Source organism: Maniola hyperantus, chromosome 2 (genome assembly GCF_902806685.2).
Source record: "Maniola hyperantus chromosome 2, iAphHyp1.2, whole genome shotgun sequence".
NCBI classification, from domain to species: domain Eukaryota; kingdom Metazoa; phylum Arthropoda; class Insecta; order Lepidoptera; family Nymphalidae; genus Maniola; species Maniola hyperantus.
This window is the reverse complement of record NC_048537.1, coordinates 8340878-8353293: the sequence shown is the minus strand read 5'-3', so window position 1 is coordinate 8353293 and position 12416 is coordinate 8340878. Positions and strand designations below refer to the sequence as shown.

At 33.7% G+C, this 12416-nt stretch overlaps 2 protein-coding genes and 1 long non-coding RNA gene across 5 annotated transcripts in view; 2 read left to right on the top strand and 1 right to left on the bottom strand.

The window, feature by feature from the left end:
* Positions 1–905: 905 nt before the first annotated feature.
* On the top strand, positions 906–2080 carry LOC117992795 (cartilage-associated protein-like). Its single transcript, XM_069504045.1, has 2 exons — positions 906–1043; positions 1250–2080. The coding sequence occupies exon 2, from the start codon at positions 1250–1252 to the stop codon at positions 1925–1927; it is 678 nt and encodes a 225-aa protein (XP_069360146.1). The 5' UTR covers positions 906–1043; the 3' UTR covers positions 1928–2080.
* Positions 2081–3581: 1501 nt separating this feature from the next.
* On the top strand, positions 3582–12154 carry LOC117992738 (zinc finger protein 532-like). Of its 2 annotated transcripts, XM_069503938.1 has the most exons (4): positions 3582–3716; positions 5632–5781; positions 7203–8601; positions 10466–12154. In XM_069503938.1, the coding sequence occupies exons 2-4, from the start codon at positions 5645–5647 to the stop codon at positions 10535–10537; spliced, it is 1608 nt and encodes a 535-aa protein (XP_069360039.1). In that variant the 5' UTR covers positions 3582–3716; positions 5632–5644; the 3' UTR covers positions 10538–12154. The 2 variants fall into 2 exon arrangements, with proteins under 2 accessions (XP_069360039.1, XP_034836345.1); XM_034980454.2 differs by having other exon boundaries at positions 7203–12154.
* LOC138403483 (uncharacterized) overlaps positions 9087–12416 on the bottom strand; it is a 15670-nt gene continuing 12340 nt past the window's right edge. Inside the window, exon 4 of one of the 2 annotated variants that reach the window (XR_011237741.1) lies at positions 9087–9471. This is a non-coding gene — a long non-coding RNA (uncharacterized lncRNA). The remainder of the gene's footprint in view (positions 9472–12416) is intronic. The other variant, XR_011237742.1, reaches the window with a different exon arrangement.

Below are 12416 nucleotides of genomic sequence, written 5' to 3'. Positions count from 1 at the left end.
GAGTAGGTAGGTATCAACAAAAAATCATTCCATATCCCGAACGAACCCTGTCGTTTTTCTCGACAAGAGTATAAATTTTATGTAAGTAGGTACCTACCTAACTACGTATAGAAACAGAAGATATTATAATAGTACCTACTAACGTAATAGGTAGGAACGCCGTTTCATTTATATCCACCGTATTTTCACCGTATTTTGTGCGGGCACAAACAGATAGACAAAAATGGACATGGCCAGCGTGGTAGACTATGGCCAAACCCTTCTCACTCTGAGAGGAGACCCGTGCTCTGTAGTGAGCCGGTGATGGGTTGATCATGATGATGATGACTGATTATTATATTTCCTCCAATTAGAATTTTTAAAACGTACCTACCTACCTACTTAGATAGGTACTTTATCAGAAACAGTTCAATACAGTTTTATTACAAGTACCTACCTATATAAGGACCAAGAGATAATAATAATTATTATTATTTTGATCTAATTTTATTTTAATAGTTACCTTCTGACGTGCTGATGACGACCAGATGAACTGATTAGAAAACCGAAGAAATAGGAACCTGAATGTTTACACCCCGCCTTACTAACTTTTGCTCAGCGCGGGACGCTGAACCCTGAACCGTTGAACTGCGACGCAGGTTAGACGCGGGTTATTGTTGACTTGTTGAGTTTGATCCTTGATTATTTTTATTAGGTTACTGGTTAGTGGTTACTCTGTGATTGTCTAGTCATTGATGGATTGAGCACATGTGTGATGTGGAGTAGTTACATTGAAAATTGAAATATTTTAAACAGGAATTGTTGTGATTTATGAATCACTTTAAACGAAATAATGTGTTCCCAGTTTATATTTAAATTAGTAATACTTTTAGGCACATTAATTCTATGCCAAACTCTTAAATTCTCTTCACTAGACATAGTGTATCAAAAAGGTGTCGACGCTTATTCCAAAGAGCGGTGGTCTGAATGTATTGTGCAGTTTGAAGAAAGTTTACATCTATACACAGTGCACAAAGCTGTACTTATTAATTGTAGGATGAAATGTAAGTCTGAAATTCCGAAGACTGAAGTTGAAAACATTGAAGATCTGAAAATATTTGAATTTTTCATTAATGCAAGACAATGTTTAACACATTGCCAGCGACAAGGATTTGAAGATGTCCATATATATAATAATGTTTCTGACACAGTTTTAGACTATATGCAGTCAAAAAAACCCTATGCATATCTTCATATATGTTACTTCCAGATGAACGATTTACCTAAAGCTGCTTCAGCCACTTACACATATTTAATGGCACATCCTGATGATGAAGACATGAAAAAAAATGTTGATTATTATGTTCAGCAGCCTGAAGTGGATGCAACAGAAGTAGTTGACCTGGAACGTGATGATTATGAAGTTCTTTACAAACTTGGCAAACAGGCCTATAATCAGAAGAAATGGGGTGAAACAGTGAACAATATGGAAGAGGCTCTGACCCATTTTCTTTCTTGGGAAAACTCTTGCCGTGCTGAATGTGACCGTCAACCGGAGCAGGAGTGGTCACCTGAATTTGCTATAACAGTTTCAAACAATATTGCCTCCGTTTTAACATGCAGACAGAAATGTCAAGATGACTTGAAACCCCTTTATAAGTCTGGGGTGGAAATATTGGCTGACATACTGAATTATATACAAATTTCCTATTATCATTTAGACAGAATTGACGATGCTGCAAAAGCTGTTGCCACATATTTAGCATTATATCCTACTGATGAAGATATGCTTGAGAACAAAATCATTTATCAAACTCTCACTGATGAGAAAAAATTTATGGAAATACCAGACATAATATACTATTTTAAGAGAGATAAGTATGAAAAGCAACTTTTGGATTTTTTTCATAAAGAAGATAATAGTAACACTAATGCCAATTCAATATAGGCAGATATTTATATTTAAGATAATGTAATTTTTCCATTTTAGTATAAGCCACCAATGTTTTTACCAAATATAATGTAATTTTCTACTTTGTACTATGTGCCATATTTTTTTATTATAAAAATACAAAAGTATAACATTCTGCTTTATTTACAACTTCGTCTGTAGATGCTTGTAACTTTATCTGATTTTCTCGAGGATTTTGTTAGAAAAAGTACCTAGCCTACTAGTAGGTATATCTGAAAGGTGCTGCTCTTGCTGTCTCTGCTCTGTAGAATAGGTACATAAGGTACCTACTTCATTATAACTTCTGATAAGTAGGTACATCGATATAGAAAAGTTGGTGGTAGTGGTGGTACAGGTACCCAGCAGGAAATATTGTACTTACATCAACCTTTAGAAAGAGAGCGGTTTCATAGAGTTGTCTCTGTCGTTGAGACCGACTTTTGTCGGTCAACGAATGACGATACATACTGAAGACAAAATGACAGAGACAACGCTCTACAAAGCCGAAATCTCATTCTAAAGGTCGATGTCTCAGAAAATCTGTGGCAGTGGTGGATGTATGTACAATATATTTTCTTGCCGGCAGTACCATTGTGAATCACAGACTAATCCGTTGTGAATCAGACGGTTCATTCGGTGTTGCCAATTTAGCTACTTAATCGCTAGGTAGTAGTACTTCCAACTTCTTTGGTCGCTAGATTTGACGACATTTCAAAGACGCGAGTGACTTTTGAATAGTGACTTTGTTGAAAAATATTTTACTCATGAAATGGAGATCACGGTCTTATAGATAACTTGTATCTCCAAGAATGAGACTGACTTGTGTCGTCAGTTCCTTTTATTATATTTATACTAGACAGTAAAAATGAAATCAAAGTTTGATTTTATGAAAAAATATGATTATTTTTTTAAAATGAAAAAATAGTCATTTATTTTGTACCTATTTGTTTTTATCAGCCACTTGTAGCGACTTTCAACTTTTTGTACGAGGGCCACATCTGGCAACTTTTAGAAGACGTCATCAGATTCGTCTGTGGACGTCATAGCGACAAATAGCGAATACACGTTATTTTTTATCGTCAACAGTTCGTTACAGACTACAATAGAATGGGTAACATTGGTAGCAGGGATTTTTAACATGTGTAGCAGGAAAATATATTTTTATATCCGTATTTTCACGGATTCAGATCGAATGAGTGCATGATTGCTGTAAGAGACACAATAAGGCTACAAACTTCTACATGTATTTATTCTGCTAATTCGTGGATGCCATTAACTATAACAAATATTAAAAGGTTTGAATAAAATACACGGCATATTTTGTGGAGCTATGAAGTAGGTAGGTGTTCCTGAGGAACACCTACCTACTTAATTACACAAAACACCTAAGTACCGTATTTATAGAAAACTTTTTAAATGGCATCCTAAAAGTAACCGCTTTTATGACCAATGTTACCCATTTCTACTGTAAAAAAATACTTCATTCTGGATGAAATCACCAATAATATCTTGAAATTACCAATGTTATGTATCAATTCTACTCATTACTCATTTCTTCTGTAAAACAAAAAGACGTCATTCTGGTTGAAATTACCGTCAAATAGTGGTAACACTAATACTTTTTCGTACGGCGACACTTTCTGTCCGAGCTGTCAATATCAATCAGGGATGGGAGGGAGTGGTGGAGTTATACTAAATTATTTTTATGGTTTTAGCAAAAAATACCTGAAAGCTATTGATCTTACCTAATCGAAGTTGACGCGATCTCGTATTTATATGGATTGTGGTAAGTAAATTCTGATTCAGTACCTAAGTAGGTAATTGTATGTTCACTCAAGTCGCTGCGTCATTATCGGACGGAAATATATTGCCATTTTAGCATAGTATCTTAGCATAGTCACAGGCCCTGACTATGTCTTGACATAATTTTGAATATTAAGTTGAATGTAAAGAAACTTTCAAAGAAGCTTTTTAATAAATATACTTACCTACTTATGTCCAAAAAAAATCTGCCATATGCCACTAGGGAGATCCAGTATCCACCTTCTATTAATTAAATAATCAGACTCTTGTCATTGTGTTTTTCGAAAAGTAATTAAGTATGAAAACAAAGCAAATTAGTACCTTGTCCAAATTCTGTCTTACCATATTATTATTATATCACCAGAAAGTTTCAAGGCCCACCTCCCACCACGATCATTAGAGATATTCATTGTAACCATAATAATCTTTTGTCATACAAACCAAACTTCTGCAACATTTCTACTCTCTTACAATTTGATGTAGCAAGCGGTAAAATCAGTTAACAAATTCGACGGAATGGCAACATACGAACAAATCCAACTAAGTAATAAAAAGTTAAAAAAAAAGAAAAATCACATCAAAATGTACTAACTAGTCTACTTACTTAAAATTGGCATGTCGCAGTAGTAAGAAGGTTTACACATGCAAATGCATACAGAGACAGATCCAGCCCATGCCAGACCTTCATTATTTTATAAAAGCTGAAAGTATCTCTGCGTATTGTCCCAACACATGGAGGCACGATCAGCGACTATGTAGTTTGGATCATGGTGGCTTTGTGAGATGACAGGTAATAAAAGTGTACAAAATCTTATGTCAAACTTATAAACTGTAATTTTTTTAAATAGCTATTTTCTTCAGAATAGTCGGAGGAATAACGTCATGCACTACCAAACACTATCGTGGCAGTTCAGAATGTGTTTTATTGGTACTTAATAGGTATAGCGGTTATCGCTAGGAAAAAAAACTTATCTATAATATAATAATATAGAAATCTGAATTAGGTATATATGTATATGTATATCTTTTAATGACCGAAATCAATAAACAATCTATCTGTAATATATATGAATAAGTTATTTAGCAACGTTGCTATTTGTAAAAATTGTAGGAAGTGGACCACAAGCTAAGTTGAGCACAAATTGTTTGCTGATACTTAACAAATATTTTGGAACAAGTTTTTTATTAGCTTTTAAAATCATTTAATGCTGCAAACTATTAAGGTCCAATTTTTAATGGAAGTGTCAAGTGCAGAACGAAATTCAATCACCCGGACTTCACACAGTTGTGTTTTTGTAAAGCCAGAAGCTCGTGAAGGAGGGCCTGAACGATGCCGAGTGGAGCGAAGGAGGAGGTGGCGGCCCGGCGACTTCCGTAGAGAAGCGAAGGTCGAGAAGGTGGGCTGAATGAAGGGGCAACGGAGCTAGTCTTCTGACGTAGCCCATTCAAAAAACAGTCAGTTAGCTAGTTAAACGTCAATAAGTTATAGCAGAATTCTTTTTTATATATCAGGCCACATGTTTTCATTCGCTTTAAAAATTTAGTTCTTAATACAAACTAATAAGGTTCAATTTTTAAATGGATTAACTTCACTAGTGGCTGTAATTTTTTTTTATCAAACGACTTTGTGGTTGTATGGTATATTTTGGCAGATAACAACGTTGTAACAAGTAACTTTTCACTCTACCTATATATTACAGATAGATTGATTATAGGTTATATTTATATATTTATTACCTATTTATTTCAGTTGTAAGATAACTACTCGTATGTATTTCATCTATTAGGCTCATAAAGGACAAAAAATTGACTATTTAAGGACAATCATAATTTTGCTAAAGATATTAGGTATATGTTTTTTCATGTCATAAAATTAAAGTTAAATTTTCTCTTTCCAGATAAAATCCAGTTATGACCACTGATACTACCATAATGACTGATAGACTTACCATAAAGGATATTATTTTCACGAAAGCACAGCCAAACTACAACATTCCTGTACCAACTGATGGCTACAAAATATTTCCATGTACAGATTGTGGAGACAAGTAAGGTTTTATTGTAATATAATAGCACTTTAAACTATTGCATGACAGCTGGAAGATACGAATATACGGTCTATTTGGCAATTAAAAATCAATATAAAAATTGTGTTTAAAAAATGAGCCGAAGCCGAGGTTTTTAATAGTAGGTATCAACTATCAACGATGCTTTAATAACTAGTTTCCTCTGTGCAGTTTCATACACTAACTACTTTACCTAAACTCATATTTTAAAATCCAAACCACAAAATCTTTGTCATAAGCTTCTCGGTTTTGTAGGGTAAAAGATTGTTTGGTATTTTCATTGCTGCTTCCAGAGTGAAAAATTGCTGTGATACTGAAATCACTGCAATTTTTCATATTAGTAAATATGCACTACCTTCTTCGTGAAAAAATATGTCACTAAGCTACTACTATTGCTAATCTGCTGCTGGATTGCGGTAAAATGACAGCTACAATGCCGCAATCGCAATCACCTTTGATTGGTTGACGCTCGCTCACTATTGGCTACAATGCATTGTTCCAACAAGAATCGCACAAATTCAGCCAATCACAACAATAGGCTACTTGACAATTTTTTTAAGTTGGTCTTAAATGGTTAATATTTGTCCTATTATATCAAAAAAATTAACACTATATTTTTTTGCGCCCTAAAAACCGTAAAACTTTAATTTAAAAAAATATTTTTCTTAGACAGGTGAAAACACTGTCGGCCATGTTTGGCCGATAGATTATCTGTGCTCTGACGTCATGCATTTGTAAACAACAGTATAACCACTTATACTGTTGTTTACAAATGCATGACGTCAGAGCACAGATAATCTATCGGCCAAACATGGCCGACAGTGTTTTCACCTGTCTAAGAAAAATATTTTTTTAAATTAAAGTTTTACGGTTTTTAGGGCGCAAAAAAATATAGTGTTAATTTTTTTGATATAATAGGACAAATATTAACCATTTAAGACCAACTTAAAAAAATTGTCAAGTAGCCTATTGAGATAGGAGTGTAGATAATATTTTTTTATTTTTATTTTCTTTATTGGGTTTACCAACAGCTTAGTCATTCACAAATACAGTCACAAAAACAATTTTAACTATGTAAAATACATTCACAAAATGACAAGCTTATTATAGGCAACCACAGCATGCATAAACTTATCATACCTACATTTCCTAAAGCTAATTAACAAAATTAAATTACATTACATAAATAATACAGATTAATATAAATAATACATAAATAATACAGATTAATGATTATTATTTACATACAAATATTTGTTGTATGTGTATACTTATTTATTTAATTATTTTTAATCATCACTTCGCACCTATTGCTTAATACTATATCTAGAAATTTTCGCCTAAACTGAGCATAATATTGTTTACAAATCAAATATCTAATAATGAAAATTTTCATTTTTCAGGTTTCTATTTGAGTCCAGTTATGAATACCACATTAACCGCAAGTCTCTCAAAATCTCTTACTTTTGCCGGCACTGTATGAAAGTGACAGTGTTTTATAATCGTTGTAAATTGTTAGCCCATATTAGATCCCATGCATTTAAAACTGCAACAATAACTGTTAGTGACTTACAAATTGAAATGCTTCCACTGGAACATTTCAATTTATCTATTTTACCAGCAAAAAATCAAATAATCCCACAAAAAAAAACTGTTTGCCATGAATGTAATAAAAGCATAAATAAATATGGAGTAGCATTTAAAGATAGAGCCATACATTATATGCAGTATACAAATGAGGCACATTCATGCCCTATATGCATGTTCTTATTGCCATCTGTCTGTGCTCTGGAAGCTCATTTACGCCTTCATTTAAATATCCCTCCATTCTTTTGTCCAGAATGTGGTATGCATCTGCCAAACAAAGTGGCATCTTACCCATTTGACCATAATTGTGAAGGTTTTAAAATGATGAAATCAGCTACTAGATTGATATGCAAAATTGATGACTGCAATGAACTATTTCACCCTGATGATTATAGTGGACATTTAAAAACACATCTTAAAAAAGTGTATAGATGTTCGTTTTGTTTCGAAGTGTTGTATAATGAACCGCTTACTACATGTTCTCTTTGTAAAAATGGTAATTTCGCGAGTTATGTTCATTGTCCACAATGTCCAACTAAACTATTTGCAGAAGGCCTTATTGAGAGACATTTAAATTCTCACTGTCTAAGAGATAAATTATTAAATAATCAATATTATCCATGTACAACTTGTAATATAGCATTCGAACAAATGTACAATTTGTTAAATCATCACGTCAACACACATTCTGCAGCAAATTTGAAGACACTTCTATCAAAATTTTTTGTTAAAGCTGCAACAACAACTAAAAAACCAAAGAGTCGAAAACATGTTTATCATCGTGTCGTAAAAAAATGCAGTAAATGTTTAAGAAGCTTTACCTATAGATGTCTCTATGAAAATATTATAAAACTACCAAATGAATGCCCCTATAAATGTATTTCAAATACTGACACTCAAATTATGGCACAATCTGATAAAACAAATGACGATTTGCAAATAGACTGTTTCTTATGTAAAAGGAAAATTAGCCAAAACTGGAATAATATTAAAGTACACTATGCAGAATTTCATAAAAATCACAAATGTTTGGACATTCAAGTCTTGGTGAAGAAGCTGGATAACAAATTGCTACCAAAAAAATCTAAAATTAGAACCTTCAAATGTGCTAAAGCCATAGTAAAAAATAAATCAAAGAAGAATAAAGTACAAGTGAATAAAGTGACGCTTACTGTAGAAAAAGATGAGTCAATGGAGATACCGAGGGATCCAAACGTATGTATAATATGCAATCATAATTGTGAAAATAGTAAAAATTTGGAATCTCATATGATTACTCATAGAGATCCTAGTATGGCTTACCAGTGTTTAGAATGTGGAAAATGTTTCGTTGTTAAACCATCTTTCTCAACTCACTTATTATTAGAACATAGTATAACCGATGTACAAGAGTACATTGATAAAAAACCATGCTATAATGAATCAGCTTTGTTAAAAAGTCGAGATGATTTAAATCCCCCTATTGAACAACCCGTTAAAGAAAACCAATGTAGAATTTGTAGGGAGCAATTTGAAAATTCTAATGATTTAGAAAAACATTTTAGAGTACATGGCATGGCATTTCTTATGAAAAATGCACATAAAAACAATACTAGTCCCTAGGTTGTTCTATAGAGCTACAGTTATACCTTCATGTTAGAGGGTTTTGCAAAGGATTCAAATAAAACGAATTTGACAATCAACATCTTATAACTGACAAGTATAATATGTAGGTACTTACAATATTTTAATTCGCGTGGACGCGGCTTTACGTATACCTAGTGTAGTGATACCTTAACTTTACATAGCGTACCTATGCTGTATAGTGTAGTTATATCAACTGCAGACTTACGGTAGTAGTTAAGTAAATGGGTCTAGGAAATAAAATCCCGAGGACAAAAAGCCAAACATTTAGATGTTTGACTGACTGGCCTACTTTTTAAATGGGCAACGCCAGAAGACTCGTTCGTTGTTCCTTTATTCAGCTTCATCTAATCGACCTTCTTTTCGCTACCTATTGATGTATTCTTGTCCCCACTTCGCTCCACTCTGCCTCGTAGGGTTGCTTCATTCAGGAGCTTTACTAGCTTCTGGCTTTCGCTTTATCTACAAACAAAAACACTCTGGAGTAGGAGAGACAGACATTGCGTGGACATTTTTCCCCAGGCTTTTATTTTCGGCTACCGGTAGTATTACATATTTACGTAGGTAATTAGATATTATGCCATTTTAGATTTATTTATTAGAGATTTAACTTAATGTGTTAAAATCCCGCCTGCTCGTTTGCTCGCGATTTTTATATAAAAAAATGTGTCAATTGTCATGTCAAAAGTACGATTTTAGTCCTTACTAGCTTATGCCATGTAGTCCCATTGTCCCCGTTAGCCGTATCCCCGTTAACGGGGACATCGGGATTTGAATAAAATTATTAAAAACTTATCCCGTTGTCCCTGTTGTCATTTCCGTTTAACGGGGACATCGGGATTTGAATAAAATATGCTTGTGACTTCGTCCGTGTGGACTACACAAACTTCAAACCCCTTATTACACCCCATTAGGGGTTGAATTTTCAAAAATCCTTTCTTAGCGGGTGCCTACGTTATAATAGCTATCTGCATGCCAAATTTCAGCCCGATCCATCCATTAGTTTGAGCTGTGCGTTGATTTTAAAGAACCGTACTTTTGACCTGACAGTTGACCCATAGAGTTAAAATGGCGCGAGATCAATCATTTTGTACCGACTATATATAATATGATTACAATTCATTTTCGTTCATTCATACGTAGAGGGGGTGGGGGTGGCCTTCCAACATCAATGTATGTTATATTTTGATTTCATAATAAGAACTTTAAGATAATATAAGCGTAGATAATAGTAAATTATTAGGTTACAGTACGCGGCAGAAAATAATGTACATCGATCTTTAGAAAGAGCTAGCGGTTTTGTAGAGCATTGTCTGATGTCTCTATCGTTAAGACCGACAAAACGTCACATAGCTGTATGAGTGACAGAGACAACGCTCTACAAAAACCCTCTTTCTATAGGTCGATGTACATTATTTTCTGCCGCGTACTGTAGGTAATTTTACGATCGTTTTAGGTTTGTGCACGTGCCAAACGCATTCAATCGCTATCGATGTGTTCAGACTTCAGAGTGGTCACTAGTCACTGAAAAAAGCAAATCAGGCGCAGATTAGTGTTGTCATTTCACCCATTTTATGGATAATTTACCACAATAATTAGGTATTGTTAAATGTGTGTGATTCTATTAGGTAGGTAGGTAATTAAATTCTGTCTGTCATCTATCGACTATATTTGTCATGTTTGCGTTGTTAAATTTAGTTTTGTTATTATTGTGGCTAATTCCGTTGTACACAATATCTAAACTAAACTAAAAATGGCACATCTAAATCTATTGTATCCCTTTCATAATGTTTCTTGCGGGAAAGGATAGCACTAGATTTAGACATGTTAATTTAGTTTAGTTTGGAGGTTGTGTACAAGAGAATCAGCCCCAATATCATTTAGGTTGAATTAATGAGTAATTCTAAGCTTAAAATTTGACACTGGTCTAAAAATAGTCTTGTCTTTTTCCACAAGGAACATTATAACAAGGATAGCAATAAGTACTTTTAGACCTGTCAATGTAGGTAGGTAGAAATTATGAATTTTAGTGGTAGAGATTGGGGCCGATTCTCTGGTACACAATCTCTAAACTAAACTAAATTAACAGGTCTAAATCTAGTGCTCTCCTTTTCCGCAAGCAACATTATGAAAGGGATAGCAAAAGATTTAGACGTGCCATTTAAGTTTAGTTTAGAGATTGTGTACAACGGAATTAGCCACAATGTTTACAACCAATTTAAGACCGAAATTCAATAATATTAATCAATCTATTTGTAGGTAGGTACCTAATGAGTTGATAAGTTACCTAAGCTACATTGTTTTTTAAAAAAAGACCATACAATTTTTGACAAACAACAACGTTGCTCTACAGATTCAGATAGGATTGATTTTATTATTATTAAAGGGGTTTGAATATTTTAGTATGGAGCCTGGCCTAACTACTTATCTGCCATTTTCTTTTATTGTTTTCAAAATAGCGGCCACGCACAAAACCTGCATTAATTAATAGCTGGCATCAATACAAACAGGTACCTACAGTATACGTGGCAGAAAGTAATGTATATCGGCCTTTAGAATGACATTTTGGCTTTGTAGAGCGTTGTCTCTGTCACTCATACCTATATGACGTTTTGTAGGTCCCAATAACAGGGACAACGCTCTACAAATCTGCTATCTCCTTCTAAATGACGATGTACATTACTTTCTGCCGCGTACCTACTGTATAATATTGTATGAGACGATATCTTTCAGTGTCACGTTTCCGAAATACATAGGTACTATCAGACTTGTTTAGGTGGCTAGATTGTTGTACTGATGACTTCACCAGTACAACTTTGATAGCTTATAATAATATCTCGGAAACATGACGCTTTGGAAGATTTTGTCTCACACAATACTTGCTTGTATTGATACCTACCAGATATTGATTAAATACAGATTTTAATTAAACATTATATGTGGTATGTATTTTGGGAAAAAAGTAAAATGGCGGACTACTAGGTAGGCCAAAATCTTCAAAGCCCCTTGGAATTTTGGCCGCTAACAATTAAATAGGTAAGTATGTAGCCTGTAGGTAGGTAGGTATTATAATATACATATTATTATGTTAGTATCTAGTCTACCTATTTGTAAACATACTTAAATACAATATTTTTGTTCCCATTGAATGATTTTTTATTTATAATTATTAGCAAGTCCTATAATCGACGAAATTTTAAAACAGATCTGTAACTAGGTAAGTACCTACCTACCTACTTATTTCTAAAATAAAGTTAGTTTTGTTTTAAAAATATTATAGGTACCTACCTAAGTATTTCAAAATTTCGCTTATTTTCTGACTTGCTAATTATAACTTGCTAACCTAACCTAACAAAGTAGAATGTAAGAGATGGCAATCGGGGTGGGGACGTCCCGCACATCCGCAG

Excerpts from the sequence above, each read along its gene's own strand:
- LOC117992738 (XM_034980454.2), top strand. The coding sequence starts at position 5,645 with ATGACCACTGATACTACCATAATGACTGATAGACTTACCATAAAGGAT. Across the intron at positions 5,782-7,202 it reads TGTACAGATTGTGGAGACAA|GTTTCTATTTGAGTCCAGTT; the intron begins GTAAGGTTTTAT and ends TTCATTTTTCAG.
- LOC117992795 (XM_069504045.1), top strand. The coding sequence starts at position 1,250 with ATGAACGATTTACCTAAAGCTGCTTCAGCCACTTACACATATTTAATG.